The sequence below is a fragment of the Podarcis pityusensis genome, assembly GCF_964106645.2.
Source record: "Podarcis pityusensis genome assembly, chromosome: 1".
Classification (NCBI taxonomy): domain Eukaryota; kingdom Metazoa; phylum Chordata; class Lepidosauria; order Squamata; family Lacertidae; genus Podarcis; species Podarcis pityusensis.
The window spans coordinates 8,651,408-8,672,105 of record NC_138028.1 but is presented as its reverse complement, the minus strand read 5'-3'; the positions used below and the strand labels follow the sequence as shown (position 1 = coordinate 8,672,105).

The 20,698-nt window shown below is 41.0% G+C and overlaps 1 protein-coding gene and 1 long non-coding RNA gene across 4 annotated transcripts in view; one reads left to right on the top strand and one right to left on the bottom strand.

Moving 5' to 3' along the window:
- The first annotated feature begins 2,936 nt into the window (after nucleotides 1-2,936).
- On the top strand, nucleotides 2,937-9,198 carry LOC308470528. The gene is made up of 2 exons (XR_013982465.1): nucleotides 2,937-4,140; nucleotides 4,528-9,198. It is a non-coding gene; the product is annotated as an uncharacterized lncRNA (long non-coding RNA).
- Nucleotides 9,199-10,231: 1,033 nt separating this feature from the next.
- The window catches only part of PPM1A (protein phosphatase, Mg2+/Mn2+ dependent 1A), a 33,651-nt gene continuing 23,184 nt past the window's right edge, over nucleotides 10,232-20,698 (bottom strand). The window contains exons 4-6 of one of the 3 annotated variants that reach the window (XM_080991714.1): nucleotides 17,007-17,115; nucleotides 14,990-15,047; nucleotides 10,232-10,920 (exon numbers count right to left, since the gene is read on the bottom strand). In XM_080991714.1, coding sequence (XP_080847840.1) covers nucleotides 10,873-10,920; nucleotides 14,990-15,047; nucleotides 17,007-17,115 — 215 coding nt within the window. In that variant the 3' untranslated portion in view covers nucleotides 10,232-10,872. Of the gene's footprint in view, nucleotides 10,921-14,989; nucleotides 15,048-17,006; nucleotides 17,116-18,957; nucleotides 19,435-20,698 lie in introns of those variants that run through there. The other 2 variants (XM_080991715.1, XM_080991716.1) reach the window with 2 other exon arrangements.

Here is a 20,698-nt window from a genome sequence, read left to right as displayed (position 1 = left end):
GCCAAGAAGAAAAACCTGAAAAATAGGGAGGGAGGGAGGGAGATTGAAGAGGCTCCCGTCTTGGCTTAAATGGTCCCAGCCACGCCCCAACCAGCCAGCGGATTGGCTGGCTGGTCGCTGACGCGGCCGGGATCCCCTGGGCAACGCGGGACTTCGTCCCCGCCCCCGGAGGAGAGTGGGTGGCCACGCGGTCCACCGCAACTCCTCCCCACGGTGTAGTGGAGCAGACTTCCTTGTCTCTAGGGTTATCCTACTGCGGTTCAGAGAAATATCTCCATTTCTGAAGAGCTTGGCATTTCCACTGTCGCTCAGCTGCACCGTCATTATTTAGTGGGCTGTATTTAAAGGGCTCCCAAAGCGTGTTAGCAAAACCAAACACATCTTAGCAATAAATCAGACGCAGGAAATCCTACTTCACCACCGTTAAGTGGGTCCTGCAAAGATAAGGTTCTTTAAAGGTCACGTTTTGAGAACCTCTTTTTCTTCTCCCTCCCCTTGTCGGCGGTGGTTGTTGCTCAGAAAGATCAGCGGTTCCTGACCTTGACAACAATGCCCCCGAGGGTTAGCGACAACCCCTTCTGTATCAATGCACATGGCAAGAGCCTCGTGGGGGTTGCACGCCTTTGATAGCAGGCAGCCTGGCTTTTCTTGACAACTCTCCCAGCAAAAAGATTTAATCCATCTCTCCCAATGTGAACTGGATCGCACTCCGCTGACATTGGATCCCATGCCCCAGGGAGAACCAAACTGGGTGCTGTGTGGTTGTATTAGTGTGACTTTAATGGCTAAGCAGGGCAACCGGGCTTGACAAGAACTAAATAATACAAGCAGGGCGGGGGGGGGGGAGAGTAACATACCAAAGTCTATGGATTTCCTGGCATGCTAAAATATTGAAAGCCAACAAGACCAAAAGCTGTGGGTGAGCTAGGTTTCAGCTCCTTGTTAGGATGCCCTCCCACCAGATGTCAAAGAGAACAACAACTACCAGACTTTTAGAAGACATCTGAAGGCAGCCCTGTTTAGGGAAGCTTTTAATGTTTGATGTATCACAGTATTTTAATATTCTTTTGGAAGCCGCCCAGAGTGGCTGGGGAAACCCAGCCAGATGGGCGGGGTATAAATAATAAATTATTATTATTATTATATTATGTAAACAAGAGAAGATCTCCCCCAACCAACTCTTAGTACTGGAGGTGGTTCGCAGACAGCAGGAATTATCTTATCCTCCAATAACTGCAATTTGCATTTCAAATGTGAAATGTGATTTCAGTCTGAGCGCTTTAGACATATGGGCATCTCCTGCTTAGTTTGGAAGCATGAAATCTCCTAAGCTGTCCAAAATTGGCTAGGAAAACATACTTTGCATGGCATCGATCAGATGCCATCAGATCAGAGTGGCTGCGGAAACCCAGCCAGGCAGGCGGGGTATAAATAATAAATAATAATAATAATAATAATAATAATAATTATTATTATTATTATTATTGCTTAAGTATGCCATTCCATCGCATGTGCCAGATATCCAATGCCAACCACTGTACAAATACTGAATCTCCAATGGTTATTCAAGGATTCAAGAATTCAGAGGTAATTTTAAGGAGTAGATTTGGGAGCAGATTCTAGGTTGCAGCGTACAGATGGAAAAAAAGAGTAGTCTAAAAAGGGAGAGGGGAGGGCCAGCCTGCTCAAAAGTACAGCATTGATGGAAGCAAAGTTTTCAGGGGGGGTGTGGAGGGGCTTCTGTTCTTCATCTTCCAACACCCACCAGGTGCAACGCTAAAAAACTGGACAAAAGCAAGGAGATTTCTCAGGAAAGAAGCCAAAAGCCAAATAGTGTTAGTTCAATCAAAAGGAGACTTCCGGGTAGAATCTTTGTTCCTGCTGCATCAGATCTCATTCCACCACAGTCATGAATAATCACCTGGACTTTTTGCCCATCTTCGGCTCCCCTTCCCACCGACCCCATTTCAAGGAAGCAATTAATAGCACCAGGTGCAACTCTTCTGCCTCATCTCCCAGGACTTCCCCATTGTACACGGCTGAGGTCCCCACCTCCAGAGTTTCTTTGCAGAAGCCTCTTTCCCTTGGTGTGGCACTCCACCTCCGAGGACCCCAGCACAATAGGAAAGGAAATTGAATGTGGCCATGCTCACAAAGGACTTACGCTCCCTGCCTCAAGTTCCCCCACCCAGTGGCCCGCGGGCATTACTTGCTTCATCTAGTTGTGCCACAAAGCTGGAGTTCTTTGCTTGTTTATTTAAAAGAAAGCAGCAGTGGGAGAAAAGCACCGTGTAAACTTGCAGCCGGGTTTAATTCTTGCACTTTGCGCAGCTAGGTTCGCTAGCAACGACTAACAGCTGAAATTAAGAAATCGATTTCTTATGTTGAAGATGTGCCCGGCCAGCTCAGCCAAAGGTAGTCCTTTTCGTGGTAAGGAATCTAAAACAGCACACAGGCTTCTCAGTGTGGTCTCACCATATATTTGTATAATGGCCTTACGGTATTGGCAGATTTTCCTTTCCCAATGATCCCTCGCATGGGATTCTTCTTCTTCACAGGTGCCACAGTGGATCAACATTTTCATCAAATGATCCACTAACCAGTACGTTTCCAAGCACAGTTCTAAGTGTTGGTGCTGACCTTTAAAGCCCTAAACGGCCTCGGTCCAGTATATCTGAAGGAGCGTCTCCACCCCCATCGTTCAGCCCGGACACTGAGGTCCAGCTCCGAGGGCTTTCTGGTGGTTCCCTCACTGCAAGAAGTGAGGTTACAGGGAACCAGGCAGAGGGCCTTCTCAGTGATGGCTCCCACCCTGTAGAACACCCTCCCATCAGATGTCAAAGAGATAAACAACTACACAACTTTTAGAAGACATCTGAAGGCAGCGCTGTATTGGGAAGTTTTTGATGTTCAACATTTTATTGTGTTGTTAATGTTTTGTTGGGAGCCATGAGATGGGAGGATGGAAGAGGCTGTCATTATGTGTCAGGCACTACAGGACTGCAGTGACAGCCTCCTTTGGCAAACTGACCTGTGCCACCCACTCCTCAATTATAAAAATGACATGTAGCTGCCATCATCTAATCATGCTAACCACAAGACTGCTTCACTCTTATTGAAAGAATCCCAGTATTTAGGGAAGAAGCAACGTTTTAGTATGGCGTTTGTCTGAGCTGGCGCAGGTTGGTCAAGTGTGAATGAAACAAAGGCACGGATTCTGAATGAAAAATGAAATTTATTTCAGGAAAGCGCAGCTTACTTGGAACTAAAATTTAAAAGACCACTTTTAAAAACTGTAACAGAGAGGCATAAAAATAGAATTCCAAAATATTCCTTAGGCCAGTTTTCAGCAAACTGGCACCATCCAGATGTTTTTGACTACAACTCCATCCATCCTAGGCAGTTGTGTTATATTCCTAAACTGCTGGAGGCACCAGGTTTGCAAAGGCTGCTACAGGCATTTCTCCTTCCCGTGTCCATACTTAAATCCTAGTGCCTTCACAAAATTCCCAGCATGTTCCCATCTATTTTAGATTCCCCTCCCGTCTTTGAAGTGACTGCACTGGAGATGGGGAATATGGGCTCAGAGATCACACACCCTTCGATACATAATCTCTGAGCCCAGACCCTTCCCCTAATGGCTGTTTAACAGATGAAAGGAAGGCTGAGTCTCCTCTTTGCCCCTGAGGACTCGGGAAAAACTTTCCCCGAGACCTAGTCCCTCCACTCTATTCCGGAATCAATACACTGGGTTAGCCAATGCATAAGTTACCTTATGAAACTTACCAGTGTCCCTACACAGATGGTTTGGGGTTCTAAAGAGCACTTTGTGCTCACAGCTTTGCTTGAAAGTGGGAAAAATGACCGTTAAAGGCAAAGCATAAAAAGTGCACCAGGACTGCAGAAGAAGGGAGAAGTCGCAGCCAGATGTTCACCCGGCACACTTGCAAGTTTTCATAACATAAAATAACCTGGAGGTCATCTTTTTTCAAATTAATACAAAGGCACATACAGGTAGGGGAAAAACCTAAATAATGTAACCTGCAGATACAAAGCAAAGTAATTTGTGGTGTACAGAGCTTTGCGAGAAAAAGAAGTTTATATACTGGAACTGTAAATAGAAAAGGTACGGCGGTGCAGGTGTGTAGCCACAGTAAGGTAAAGGTAAAGGGACCCCTGACCATTAGGTCCAGTTGCAGATGACTCTGGGGTTGTGGCGCTCATCTCGCTTTATTGGCCGAGGGAGCCGGCGTACAGCTTCCGGGTGATGTGGCCAGCATGACTAAGCCGCTTCTGGCGAACCAGAGCAGCGCACAGAAACACCGTTTACCTTCCCGCCAGAGCGGTACCTATTTATCTACTTGCACTTTGATGTGCTTTCGAACTGATAGGTTGGCAGGAGCAGGGACCGAGCAATGGGAGCTCACCCTGTTGCGGGGATTCGAACCGCCGACCTTCTGATCAGCAAGTCCTAGGCTCTGTGGTTTAACCCACAGCGCCACCCGCGTCCCTGTAGCCACAGTACAGGTGTGGAAAACCTGTGTTGAACTACAACTCCCATTGTCTCTGCCCAGTGGCCATGTTTGCTGGGGCTGATGGGAAGTGAAGTTCAGAAACAACCAAAGGTTTCCCACACCTGCCACAGTGTGCTTGGACTTCATGCTTAAGACAAGTTGTGCTCCTCCGGGATGCTGCTCACATGCAAAGCAGGAACAAGTGTGCTAAGCTCTCTCGTCTCCACGAGTCTTTCAGGTGCCACAAGACCTAAGCAGACCCAAAACTAAAACAAAACCACCAGACAAAGTTGGCTTTGGATCGCTGAAATTAAACAGGGATTTGATGAAACTGCATGCTTTCTGGCAAGTCGGAAACTGGGTAAGGGACACGGCTACCAGGAAACAAAACTAACCACAACACAAGAAAGCATACGGTTGTGAGATGGAGATTACATGTTAATAGCAATGATTAACCAACATTAAGGGGGAAGTATATATATCACAGGGACGCTGGTGGCGCTGTGGGTTAAACCACAGAGCCTAGGACTTGCCGATCAGAAGGTCGGCGGTTCAAATCCCCGCGACGGGGTGAGCCCCCATTGTTCAGTCCCTGCTCCTGCCAACCTAGCAGTTCGAAAGCATGTCAAAGTGCAAGTAGATAAATAGGTACCGCTCCAGCAGGAAGGTAAACGGCGTTTCCGTGCGCTGCTCTGGTTTCGCCAGAAGCAGCTTAGTCATGCTGGCCACATGACCTGGAAGCTGTACGCTGGCTCCCTCGGCCAATAAAGCGAGATGAGCGCCACAACCCCAGAGTTGGCCACGACTGGATCTAATGGTCAGGGGTCCCTTTACCTTTTATATAGATCACAACTTAAAAGAGCCAGTCAGGCATTAGGGCAGCCTTTGCAAATCTTGCGTGTTTTGGACTACAACTACCATCAGCAACAGGCAGCATGGTTGTAGCCAACAAAACATCTGGAGAGCATCAGGTTGGCAAAGGATGGATTAGGGAAAGGTGGAAGCGCTAAATTGTCTCTCTCTTCCCCTCTTTCTGGAAAGCAGCAGCATATTATGACTCACGGAGCAGAAGAATGCATTTTTCTCTGCATACCTTTTTAAAAAGTATCTTTCTGTGAATGCTGAAAATCCAGGCAAGTGGTCTATAATATCCCTAGGGTGAAACAAGGCCTTGGTCCTCTAGAACAGGGGTCAGCAAACTTTTTCAGCAGAGGGACGCTCCACTGTCCCTCAGACCTTGTGGGGGGGTGAACTATATTTGGGGTGGGGGACAAATTCCTATGATCCACAAATAACCCAGAGATGCATTTTAAATAAAAGCACACATTCTACTCATATAAAAACATGCTGATTCCCAGATTGTCCACAGGCCAGATTTAGAAAGTGATTGGGCCGGATCCGGCCCCTGGGCCTTAGTTTGCCTACCCATGCACTAGAACAGTCTTTCTCAACCTTGGGTCCTCGGATGTTGTTGGACTACAACTCCCATCACACCCAGCTGGCAGCAACCAGTGGTCAGGGACGATGGGAGTTGTAGTCCAACACCATCTGGGGACCCAAGGTTGAGAAAGGCTGCACTAGAAGGAAGCACTACAGCCAGCTCTATAGCACCCCAGAGACATGCCTGGAAGCAGCTACAGCCATTTGGGCCAATGCCCCATGGAACTGGAAAAAAAAACTGTTTGTGGGCAGTTTTGCAGAAACGCTGATATTTGCTGATTTGCCGTTCCTGTTTTAAAGGCTTGGCTGAGGAAAAGAGCAGAGTGCATTCTGCTAGGGCATTTTAAATGGCCATCTCAGCAACATTATTTGACAGCTTCCTTAAGAGTGCATCTTGCAGGACAAATTGTGTCCCCCACCTATACCCTCTAACACCAGCCATTTCACATCATTTAGCCTTCCTCCATAGAGTGCACCATCTCATGCCACCACTGTGGGAGAAATCATGGGGCTGTTTGATCTTAAGCCACCAGATGTCTCTTTTTAAATATCTCCCTGCCCAGGGCAGTCTGCAAGCCAGTCTCTTGGCAGGCTTAGAAGGCAGCGCAACTGCTTCTTCCAAGGGAAGACTGGACGAAGGGCTACCAAAAAACAATTCCCTGCAGAGATATAAAAGGTGCTTCTAATGGTTTAATGTTGTATTTTAATCTTTTTTAAACTGTATTTTAATCAACTTGTTTTTATTATTGGTTGTTAGCCACCCTGAGCCCGGTCTTGGCTGGGGAGGGCGGGGTATAAATAAAATTTTATTATTATTATTATTATTATTATTATTCAAAAAGGATTCACCTATTGCGGGAACTTCTCTCCTGCTTGATCAGTTATTACCAACTCCAAACAATAGCCTGAGGTGCAGGTTTCTTCTTCTCCCTTATGTGACGCCTTTTAAACTGAATACAAATCCACCACTGCAAAATATCAAAATGCATGAAAAGGCAGGAACAAGGGATAAAAAAACAGGCCACATCTTGCAGTATATAGATCCTCGGGATGCCTCAGCAAACAAAATGCTGTGGCTTAAAAGTTGATTTGGAAAGGCATGCCAATCAGCAATCTCTGTGATGCAGGATCCTTCCTTTAGATCAGGTACTGAAGGTTAGCTTTCGGAAATGGTCATGATGCATAAATTTGTACTTGCGTCAGCTTATTCCATGCACCACAGAATCTCAGGTCCAACATGGACTAACAGAAATGCAGTTAAACTGGACTGAGTGTGAAGTCTTGGACGGGGCAGATTGGAATTCAAGCTCCATTCTGCCATGACGTTTGATGGGTAACTCTGGATAACTGTCATCTGTCCAAAGCTCTTCAAGAAAGAGTAAGATACAAATATTAGAACTGTGCAACGTAAGCAATGTTGCTACCCTGTACTTTGAATTCTATGAAGGAAGCACAGAACACGCTGATCACACATGGATGACATTTTCTCCAATTCGGATTTCATTGGCTCCAGATTGATTAAAATGACAAAAAGGAAAACCAGGCTACTGCTCTGAGCCAGTTGCACTTCTGTATTAAGCAGATATAACACTGAGTTATACCTTGGTTTTTACAGAGGGTACTAACTCCTGAGATTAGAAATATCTAATTCTTCTAAGTTTAAGTGTCTGGTTGCATGGGGCCTCCTCGCATGATGAAACTACGAATTTCAGGCACTGAACTATTTCAGTAGCTGAAACTTATTGTATACTTTTTTTTTAAACTGCTTAGGTGCACGTCTGAACAAACATTAACCACAGGGGCGAAATGATACCTGTAGAAATGAATGAAAACTTGTGCTTCCAGCCCAATTTTGTTTAATGAATAGGTGGAATTGTGTAAAAAGCTACAATATAATAGGAGCTTGATATAGGTCAGAACCCACGTTCTGTAAACCAACTCTAACACATACTGAATTCAACAATGTGGACTACTGTAAGTGTAACTTGGTATTATTAATGTTCAGAACTCACTGATAGATCTAAACTGTAATGGTCAGAAATTTAACGCTGTCCAAAGTTAAGAAAAATATACAGAGCCGTATGGACGTGAAGCAAAAAGCAAAGGAACAAAATATTAACACCTTACAGGTAAATTTGGGACCATCATATTACTTTATTTTGTCAGCAGAGGCATCCACTCCTCCCCTCCAAGTTAGGGAAATAAATAGCACACAATTCTTCAAAACTTTGCTGCATCGCCCCTGAGGTGTTCTAAAAATTTTTTTTAGCATTTTTTAAAAGTTGCAAAAACGAAAAGTGCCTTTTTTTGCAGACGAATGAACAAGAGTGAGCAAGCGCCTTTGCTAGAATATGTGGTGCATTGATTATATGGATTTAATCTCATTTTGGTATACATAGAATAGCAGTGTATTTAGCAGGCATAACTAACACAGTGCTTTGACTCCTTCAAAGTGCCAAATGTAAGGGAGGGGGGCTCTACAACTGCCGTGCCTCTTTTTTTTACCCTGCCCCCCCCTTCAACCCCTTTCTTAGCACTAGTAGAAACAGCAGAAGAATTGTGTTTTTGTTTGTTTAAAGGGTGCGCCTGCGGTATGTTTTAAACATACGCTATGTCATTATGACATTTAAATTATTGTTTTAACATATGGCTTTCCACTTGTGATTTATAAAATATTTTAAACTTTTAAGTTTCCACAGCATAGCCTGAAGTTCTGGAGAAAAAAAATTAAAGAACTGCACTTCAGTTTGCACAGAAAAAGGAGCAGTTATCTTACCAATCCTGGAACCACTTTAACATTCTTTACTAGCTGACCTTGTAGTATTTTAAATACAGGTCTCTGAAATAGGTTCTCGTGATCCTATACGTTTTGACATCTTTATAGTCTGAACTCAACAAAACTGTACATTTTAACCATTTATTTGTATGTAGGGGGAAGGATTGGTTCTTTAACCCAAAATCGCTATAAATTTATAAATACAAATAGTGCTTAAGGTTTTTCTTCATGCTTTAACAGGGTACAAACTGATTACAATGATGTCAAGGTTAAGCACCTCACACAAACAAGAGGAATAAAATAAAAGTGTTTGCTGGTATAATGCTATCCTTAGTTGAGACATTATTAAGTTACTTTTTCACTGTTCAACACTGTTCAACACTCCCTAACTCTGCAACAGTTTTAAGGCTATATATACACACAAATGTATATTTCCAAGTTAGGGGGGGAAAGACAGATATAGAAAAACGCATTGTACATTGCTTCCTATAAAAAGGTATATTTTACACCTTTTTAAAAAAATTTCTAGCTACATTGCTACAACCTATTTATATATTTTGTTGATTTTCCTTTGGAGGGGGAATCTGTTGACCGAAAGATTAAAGAAAGCTACATATTGATCATACAATATTCTCAACATAAAAAGGGACAAAATACAAGGTGCACGAAACAGTAGTTCTGCAAACACGACTGATTTGAAAAGTTATCTCTGAATGTTCAATAGGAGAAAAGTCAAATTAGTTTTATTACTTTTATGATTTTTTTAAGAATTAAAATTTAATCTCAACAGTTAAATATTATGAACATGCTGTATTTCAAACCTCACATACTGTTAAAACACTAGTTTTTGTTCTAAGTCAATGGGGCCATATAAAACATACCATAAAAAGTAAGATTGTCAGACTCTGACAAATGAGTTTTCATTAACAAGAGGCAAGTATAACTTCACATGATTCTCTCAAAGCAAAAATCTTGAAAGAAACTCATGGGGGGGAAATTTCATTTCTGAAACCATATTACGCCTGCTAACTGGGGAGAAATATCCACCTGTGCCTTGGGCAACAGTCAAGAGTTTTTCCCATTTCATAAATGGGCAATTAGTTAATAAAAAATATTTATCCACATGACATCTCATTTACAAGCATTTCAAAAGACAAGGGAGAAAGCAGTTACACATATATTGTTAAATTTTGTTGTTTGTTAAATCAATCTTTATTGATATAATGGAATTCAAAGTATTTTACTTGGAACAGCAGCCAACCCAGCCAATCAGGATGATAAAAATGCTGCAGGCTTTTACTAAATAAAGACATAGCCTCTTACATAACTGAAAATTAACTGAAGGTAAAGGTTTTTTAAAGGTGCAAATAATCAAGGCATTTTAACCCCCATGATCTATATTTCACTGCCATGTTGCAAGGTTGGCAAACCTGTCCCATTTGTTCACTGAACTTCCCATCTATTTCAATAGGATTTTTAGATCCCGCAGGAATTATTATTATTTTTAATCGAACAACTAAAAGTTCGATGGAGAATGAACTGTTTTATCAGTTATTTTCCATACTAGAATTGCAATGATCTGCCTTTATATAAAATAGCCTTTACACAATTTCTATGTACCTCCTGAGCGCTCAGCGGGCGAGGTTGCTGCTCCCAGCAATCCAGAACCACAAATGTGAATGGAAAAGGGCTAGATTACTGTTGTTCAAAGCAACAAACCAAGCATTTAATCTAACCTTAATCGATGTAAAGCAGTTCATCATTAAATAAGCATTTTGTACAACCACAATTGCACTTTACAAAACAAAAATCATACAACATAAAATTGCTTAGAGTCCAATTTACAACATATTGGTTTCAATATCACTTTTACAGAAGTCTGTTTTGCAATAGAAAACAAAAAGGGGAAAAAAAGATCATCAGTTCCTGGGCTAGGTGTTGGGACTGCTGCTTCCTGGTGTAGTCACTTTCGCCAACATATCTTTTCCCCTTCAAGTAAGGTGGAAGATGGATGTTAGGAAGGGTCACTGTGGGCAGGGTGCAATTTCCATCAGGATGGATGTAAACTCCACAGCTTAGATGGCAGTTTTACCACATATCATCGGTTGATGCAGAGTCCTTAAAGAAAAGAGAAGGAACCCTTTAAAGTCTGGAGCGCCCAAAATTACAGCAGTTTCTGGATAATCCAGACTGAAAAGGGTAGATACGGCGATAATTTTAGGATTCGGGTGTTCTTTACATCCTGAAGAGCTTTACTCTGGGAATAGTAACTTATGAGCGTTTAACAAGATAAGATACCTAGTACACAAAAGCTATTTAGGGTCAGCCCTCCCTTGTAAATAGTTTAACGTAAAAGCAGACTATTTTCAGGTGTCAAGAGTTAAATTTTCAGCTTCTGCTTTAAACCAAAAGTTATTCACACATGTTCTCCTACAGTTTTTCAGTTTTCCTACCCCATAAGGCAAGCTAGAAAGCAGGTTTCAGTGAAATCATCCTTAGAATTTAAAATCTTGGTACTCTAGACTCACATAATTAGAAGTATCTTTTTAGACGCTATTAATCTAAAACAGATATTGTCCAACTGTCATTCACCTCTTTTCCTTAGTCATGTTTAAATGCTGAACAAGGCATTTCTGTTCCACATGCCAGTTCTGTGGAGGTGAAGAATGGCTTGACTCACCAGATGCAAGACATCACCTGGGTACTAAAGTAAGCAGTAGCTTCAGGTGTTCAGTATCTGATGTAACTCAGCACTTCATAATCACAGGACTGACAAGCAGTACTACTACACCCTTTATTTCCCCAGATAAAGATGGATTTTTCTACTCCTCTGGCATTTGAAAGCAAAGCATTAAGAGATTTAAGATTTCTAGAAATGCTGAAAGTAGCTAGAGGAAATGCAAATTAAAAAATAGAGGCAAGAAATGCTTATTTTCATATAACTTTTAGTATGTTTTATGTCTAACTATGCAAATTAAATTGCAGGGTTTGAGATGTTTACTGAACCCAAAGGCACCGAAACATCTTGGATTTTGTGAAAACAGGGACTCTGGCTTTAATCTCCCCCACCCCGAAATCTTCAGCTGCGCAGGACTTCAACTGTGTTTAGCTTCCCTGCACCCTAATTTCGGCTTGTCATTGTGTTGAAACCACAGTTAATAACAAACTTCGGCTAATTTAACAAACCAGCTTCCTAACTTGTGGTTTGAAGTTGGCTGGATGTTCAAGCCAGTTTGCTACAAATCATGTGGCCAAGTTAAAGGCCAAAGCCTTCTTGCCTGTCCACTCATGGAGGTGGTGTGACATGAAAACACTATCACTGTAACCACCAACTTCAAAAATGGTCTCTTCCAGCACATTTCCCTACTCCTTGCCTTCTCTCACACAGCTGGGGGAGAGTTAAGAGATTTTGCTTTCCATTTGGACCAATTTGGGATTGTTAAGTCTTCTAGCATGACAAATTGTGTTTGGCACTAGCTATGGTGGATTTCAGACAAGCAAAGTTCAAACCAGTGTTTCTAAAGCAGGCTCATTTAGACAGATCTCGTTGGTATGAACCACATATTTGTCTCCAAGTGACATAGAAAACATTAGCTGGCTTAGTGAAGGCTTCTGTGGTCATCTTCCCAGCCACATGGGACAGGGAGAGGAGAGTGCATGTTCCTAAATCATGTCCCACTAAACCAGATATGGGGAACCTTTTGGCCTCCAAAGGTCACTGAATTACAACTTTCATCAACCCTGGCCATTCTTGCTAGGGCTGGTAGGAGTTGCAGTTCAGCAACATCTGGAGGACCAAAGATTCACCACTCCTGCATACTGCACCCCAATGCAGTCAGCAACTAAGGAAGGGTGGCTATAAGAATAGCCTGGGGCACCCAGCTGCCACTTTCTAAAGAACTAAAGAACATGGCTTTCTAAAGAACATGACTTTGAACATGCCACTTTCTAAAGAACAAGACTTAGGCTCTTAAATCAGGTGGCATTTTTGTGTTGGTAAAATACGGCATTATTAGTGTTTTGCACGCATCTACATTTGTCAAGACGTCCTGGCTGAATAATTGTAAGCAATCATTTTGAATGTTGCTGACCTAGAAAAAGGTTATGGTATCATTCCAATTATTAACAGGATTTTCTTTACGCTTCTGAATCTTGAGGTTGCTCACTTTTGATGCTTCTGTATACAGTATACTGATGTTCAAGAGAAGCCAACTGGGAAACTGGAGATTATCTTGCACAGCAGTCAAGTCATTTCAGTTTGGTTGGCATCCTCCATACCAGAAATGACAGGAATATATCTATTTCACCTTTTAAAATATTTAAAAGCCTTGTGCTGGAAGATGGCAAATTAGAAAGGCTTATACTATGCATAAAAAGCCCTCCAGTAACAGACCATCCACCAAGAATCTTCCAGTGGTTTTAAGACGAGTTCTCCAAAGAGGCAAGTCACTCAAAAGCACAACGCATGACCAGCCCAAGCAACCTAATTTCCTCCACTGACTCCATTTTGTCTACCCAGTTACATTTAGCCTGGTGCAACATGCAGTGAGGTTGCGCTCACCCGTGCAGTCTGAATTCAAGTACTTAATCTAGGACCCTCGTACCTACGGGACTGCCTCTCCTGGTATGCCCTGCGGAAGATTTTAAGGTCAATAAATAGCAACACTCTAGAGGTCCCGGGCCCTAAGGAAGTCAGATTAGCCTCAACCAGGGCCAGGGCCTTTTCAACACTGGCCCCGGCCTGGTGGAACGCTCTGTCTCATGAGACCAGGGCCCTGCAGGATCTGATTTCTTTCCGCAGGGCCTGTAAGACAGAGTTATTCCACCTGGCCTTTGGCTTGGAATCAGCCTGATCCCCTCCCCCTCTTTCCTTTTCCTTCTGCAATGGAACCCCTATTTGGGGACTTCCCTGGCTTTTTTCTGGCCCATGTAGGACCAGTCTAGATAGTTGGCCTTGGTGAAGATTTGACGTTTTCTCCCCCCAGTTTTTGATCAGGGCTTCCACTGAAATGAGGCTGCATTTTAAGTTGTGTTTTAATTCTGTTTTTAAGTTGTATCTTAATCAATTGTTTTTATACCTGATGTTAGCCGCCCTGAGCCCGGTCTTGGGTGGGTGGGGTATAAATAAAATTTATTATTATCATCATCATCATCATCATCATCATCATCTTGGATTTGGTTTCTCTCCTGGCTGCCAGCCTCACACCATGAGCTTGTTTCTATTGCTCCGCCCTTTATTCTCCCTTTTCTGCTTTTTCTAGCCTCTGAAAAGTGCACCAGATACAGGGTGATAAGCTACCTTAGTCATACTCAAAGCAGTCTCACTGAAATCAGTGGATTTAAGTAACTGAACCCATCCATTTCAGTGGTTCTATTCCTTGTACAACTTAGCTGAGCATCACCACTGCCATGATACAAAGAAAACCCTTCTGTAGAATTATGTACAAAAGTTATGCACTGCGTTAGAAATATGCTACTTTGATGTAAAATCAATGAGGACTTTGATGAGACCATGCGTGGCCACAAAAATGAGTAAAAAAAAAAGTAGTTCTGAGTATTAGAGACTTCTCAACCTGTCCCCACTACCAGGCAGAACAGGCAAAAAAAGTCAACAGTGAAAGGTTAACGATTGTGTAGATGCCACCCATATGCATGAATGCAGAGCTAAAAATGTTTTCCTTTCAACTCCCCAAGAACCTTTCTACAAGTGGAAAGGGTAGTGTGCATGTGAGGCATGTTATGTGCCAAGGAAATCGCAAAGCACATGTTTGAGACAGAAGATGGGGTGCGTGTGAAAATGAAGCGGAAGAGTTGTGAAAATTAAGTGGTGAAACAAAAATGCCAAGATTTTCAGTGTATTAGTCACATAGCACTGCACACGGAATAATTCAATTATGAGATGGGGGTAAGCTAATGGCTTGTCCACCAATGCTGAAGCTACAGCAAGAACAAACCGAGTAGCCCAACTTGACACAACAGGCAAAATACTTCTGACAACCAAAATACATTGCCATTCACATGCAACAAAATGTTTCTTTCTGCAAGCATTTTTACAGCTACAATTCAAATGGAAGGCAGCTGTGCATTGGGACTCCCAATGTCAGTGATAAACAGGTCTCACAAATCTGGATTTCTTTGTTTGCTTTAATGAACATAATACATTTTAAGCACAGAAAAAGCAATCTTTCAACTAAACTTGTGAAAATGGTCAGTAAGGACAGGCTGACGGGATGACAGGCTGGACAGCACTAATACTCACAGCATCATCATTTCTATAAGGATTCAGTCTGTTATAAACTGCTTCAATCACACTCCGTCTAAAGCAAGCAAGGGGAAAAAAAAGGTTTTAAAGATCAGCATTTTCCAAAGGACAACTGTCATCTGAAAACAGATTCTCAAAATAGAAATACCTTTTAAAAAGGAAAGGAAACCCTTATATATAAAAAATGTGTGCCATCTTTCTGCAAACTGACTTTCAAGGTAGTTTACCAGAATTCCATAAGACCGTCAACACTAATAACAGAAAACACATCATTATACAGAAATAGATAAAAGCAGCAGCTCAACCATTTTAGTAGTAGCCAGTTGACTATCAGCAGACCGAACTAGGTAGGACAAGCACAGAGAAACAAAACAAACACTACAGCAAATTGAACCAAACTACTGGAACTACTTACCAAAATCCCAAATAAGGAAAGCAACATTTATTTTAAAAGAATTAATCAAGTACCAGAGAATGTCAGCAGAATGAGAGGGCCAAGGACCAAAGCATAGCACAACTAGTTATCTGCACCCAGTAGGGCTTGAATTCCCAGCAGCCCCAATACAATTACGCCACTTGAAAATTCCATGCTCAAGCAACTGGGCATGTCTTCAACCAGGGTTTGAATCCCAGTAAAGATGTGGATGAAATTCCCAGTAATACCCTTCAGTACAGGAAAAACTGGGGCTTCAGTAAAGGCTCATCCAGACAGAAAATTCCCACAGATGGTTTGGAACTTTACTGCCAAACTAAGATGAACAGAGATGCAAGATTTAACACTCTCAATTCATCTCTGGTTCAATTGTAGTCAAAATATCCTGTATCTCCGTGCCCAATAGCCTAACATCTAAAATTGTCAGAATGAAGAACGATTTGACATTACAGCCTTGATTATGTTGTAATACTAGACCTTTTTATTTAATTACATTTTAATCCACTTTTCTACCTAAAGATAAATTCAAGAAAACTAAGAATTAAAGACTCCTTGATTTTCTTCAAAATCTTAACAGGTTAGGTTCAAAGCTACCAAATGACAAAAAAACCTAAAATTGTAACAGTTCAAAATGGAGCAGACAATAGCATTTAAACCCCATTTTGAGAAGCAGTGTCTAAGCCGCAGCCTTTCTCAACCTGTGGGTCCCCAGATGTTGTTGGACTACAACTCCCATCACCCCTAGCCAGCTCAGGGATGATGGGAGTTGTAGTCCAACAACATCTGGGGACCCAAAGGTTGAGAACCACTAGGAGAGATAGCTGCTTATTGAAAGGCAAACTTCCTTAGGCAGGCCTTCCACGGCCTCAGCAAAAGTACAAAAAAGACCCCCACCATTTGTGTCCACACACAAATGTGAACCATCCACTGTCCATCTGACAGTGGATGGACAAAGGGCACAGTCTCATCAAATGGTCTTATGGATGCAATGGCTTCATGTGAGAAGAAGCAATTCTTAAAGATACTCTGGTCCCAAACCATTTAGTCATAAACCAGTGTTTGAATTTACCCCGGAAGCAGACTGGCAACTGGTGCAGCCTGCATGGTATCAGAAGTTTTAATGCGTTATCATCCAAGGAAGGCAACTATGAACTTGGTGAAAATGAAATACCATAAAAACCAGCATTATACATATCAAATAAAAACTAATGTGTTTAAACCAGTCAAAACATATAAATATAAATACCTAAACCATTAGAATCATACATTTAGAAAGATTTAAAAGCGGTAAATATTCAAGAACTTCAGTTAAAGGATGAGGCCACTCTTAAAAATAGCCTGACCTTTCTTCAGCTGTGGTATGACACAGGTTTACTTTTAATTTTAGAATCCACCTCCCAGTCTGCCACAGGGTATCACGCATGCCTTCATTTCCATATTTAATATAATTCCAAATTTGTAAGAAAAGGTTAGGGCTAATAGTCGTAATGCCCCTTTAAAAATATTTTGGTGCCCCTCCCTTTTTAAGAGTGGCCTTATTTATTTTAAATCAACAGCAGATTTACGCAGGTGTAAACTCACTTGCTTGCCAATTCACCCCCTGGTGGAAGGTTTGGGATGCTCTCTGTTTGTAAAGTACGCATGACGTGGACTAAGTCTGGCACTCCTTCGCCCTGCTTCTTTATGATCTCTGGGAATCAGAAGTACTTTCTTTGTAAATTCAGTCCAAATGCAATTGAAAAGATTTCAACATTTTACTTTATCTAAGACAGACTAAGATTTCAAAATCTTTGTCATATTGAGTATTGTATTTACAGTGTCTCTGGTACCATAACAAAATAAGCATGCTGGAGAAAACACAGTTCTACCTTGGCATCTTTGCCGTGTATTTCCTACAATAAAACTTTTGGAAGCATACAATATATTAATCTCATTAGATCATTATCTAAAAATATCAATGATACTCTTATAGTACATTGTAAGGGAGCTTGCTCTAAAAGAGCACTGAGATCTTAAGTGCTTATACTGCCTGAGAAGAAAACAAATTAGTTATAAATTGATTTCACAGAAAAATGTAACAACCATTTTTAGTAAATGAAAATGATACACTCCAACAGACCAATTTAAGAGTTTTATAAACTGAAATATGAAAACATGAGTGACATGATAGGAAACATACTATCTTGAATAAAAATAGAGTTATGAAACAACAAAAGATGAACTGCATAGCCTCTGTAGGGAAACAATGCTCAAACTAATTTGCGCAATACTTAAACCCCATTGTATGAATTGTTGAAATAATAAAGAATCTGATTTCAGCTGCAGCATCATTTACTTTCAAGCAGTATTTGAACACAGAATATTCGAACACTTCAAACTTCTCAATCCATCTTCAAATCAATTAACAGATAATCTGCATTATTCAGAGAACCAAGATTTTAAAATCTCATTATTGTAACACATCATAGGTCAGATTTTCAAAAGCGTTTTAGACCACCGACTTATGTTGTTTGTTGATTTATGAAATATAACTATTAAAACTGACAATATTAGGATATGAATATTTGCCTTTGAACATGTCACACCACTGTTCCATGTAACGCAGCAGCATTCTTCACTGAAAGTGGCTCTTCAAGGTCTCAAGCTCAGGTTTTTTCTACTTTGCTTCCTGATAGCATTTAACTGATGACATTAGAGGGATCAAGCTTGGAAACTTTCACTCGCAAAGATTCATTTTGCAATCCAATAAACACCCATTATTATAATGGATGCTTTATTAGGCATACAATAGCTTTAATTAAAGTAGCAGTTTGGTATACTGGCCAGCACACTTGAGATTTCATGAAAACACCTGTAAAATGAGCTTGATGAGAAGTGCAGTTTTCTCAAAACTGCATTTAATAGCAATGTAGCACCCAAAATAAAATAAGGAATGTTGTGCTACCAAATTTAACTTTTTCAGTCTATAACGGCAGGCCACATGCAGACAATATGACACAAGAACACAGCTAGTGGAATAGGAGCACAAAAACAGATTTTCAGTAACCTTTCAGTCCCTGCAAGTTTTAGCTCAATTTGTAGGCTTAATATATAGTAGCCGATAGCAAATAGTCGGGGGAAAGTCTTGACAGCTGTCAAAGTACATAGATATCAAATTTAATTCCCTATAAATGCTTCTCTCTTTTTTTCCTTTTAAAGAAAGATTAGTGAATAGTGGCCAGGATCTGAAGAGCTGCTTAGGCAAAAGCAAGGGGCTTGTCACTAACCCACTGAAACCATCTATTCTCTTCTCCAAGGCCCACATGTCCATCACAAAAGCAGACTTCTTGGGGAGGGGGGACAAGTTCCCTTCATATCACATTGATAGCTGCACAGTTCTATGGATCCTGGACAGTATTTCAAAGCAAATACTTTACTTTTTGTTTTGGCTAAACATTTTGAAGGTGAAGTACTAAGGCCAGAATCTGTATTTTACCATCAACTATTTATGACAAAGGCTTCTAATACTGAAACTGAATAAAGAGCAAAGATATCAGATTTATTTTGCCAAGTTCTTTTATTGTGAATTGTGAACATCTAGTATAGTCTACATCATTCTAATGCTATGTTATGTTTTGTACAAAAATAAAGGGATTAAAATTTATCTGAACTACACAGTTCAATAACCTAAAGCTACAGTACATTTAAAATACATTCTCCACTAAAATACATTTATACTCAATAGAAATATATGTACAATCCACAAATTATTTATGGCACAAATGGAACCAATCCGTTGGCCTTCATCTTGCAATATCTTTTTGTGTCCATGAATATTGTAGCTTCTCATTAACTTAAAACACTTTCTCAAACTGCAGCACAAGAAGATTAATGAAAGACAGATGAATAGTGTTGACTTCAACTGCTCTTATCTAAAAGGAGGCCGTGGTTTTAGAAGTCTGAGAAACACTGTATTTGTATACTTGTGGGAACATGTTCTTGCATCCAAAGATCTACTTACTTCCGTCTTCTAAATGAGAGAAAATATCTATACTGAAACATGTGTTTTACTGAAGATATATAGTCTACACCGAGGTGATCACACTCAATTAATTCATTGAAACACAGACATTTAAACAGTTATAATAGTCGACATACACCTATTACAAAACGTATTTCAAAACAGTTTCCCCGCCCAGTCCTTAAAGTGTTGCATCTGTGCAAGCTCCGCAAAAATTAACAATAGCTTGCACTGATGGAGCAGCTTAAGGATCTTAGTAATGAAAAGTTGAGGGTTTTTGTTTTGAAGAGCTGGGCTAGTCCCACAGGGTTGGATCCAGACCTGCTGTCCCATGAAATGAAGAGCTCCCTTTCATTTGCAGAAGTGAGTTGGGTCCAATGGAGGTTCCTACTCAACAAACTGGACACTCCAATGGGCAGACACTGGGAAGAAATTTCTATCAATTACCCCTCTCCCCCATGCAGCCCCACACACTCTATTGTAGTTTTTTTTGTGGCATACCAGAATGCCAATCGGGGGGGGGGGGTGAAGATCACCTCTATCTTTTTCTGCCTGCAGGAACATACAGTATATGGAACTGAACTCTGTGCAACTCCAGATCCAACTCATTGTCTGTAATCTGTATTTTTTTGGAAAAAACTTTTCAAATATGTAGTTTATATTGCAAGTTGCAGGTGGGATTAGTATTATTTCCTACACAATTACAGCTGAAATTGTTTGACATTGATATAAAATAGATTAGAACAGACAGCAGAATTCATAGCTGCCATATTTTTTTTTCTAAACTAGTCACCAACATAGCTCCTTCGCAAAAAGAAACAAAATTGAATGGTGAAATTAAGTATTTTTCCTAGTACATTGGGTCAAAAGTACAAGCTGTTAAGCCTGGTCGGGCTGTAAATTAAAATGTGTCCAATCCTCTCACTTGATTTACACCATTTCAGTAGCCATATAATGGTAATACTGTTTTCAGCTACCATTTTTTAAATTTCAATTTGATCTGTACATTGCAAAATTCCTTACAGACAGGCCTGTGCAGAGCTTTTCTGAAGTCTTGTTAGAATAAAGTTATAAACTCAAACAAAAAAGCAGTCAGTCCCTGGTGGGGGCCCCTGGCCAGCTTAGCTCTCACCCAGGGTCCCCCCCCCCCCTTTGCATGGGCCTGCTTTCAGAACTTCATTATACAGGTCCATTTTAAAATTATAATTCAAATTTCAAAAACACTAATTTAGGGCATTTTAGGGAGATTGCAGAAACAGATTATTGAGCACAT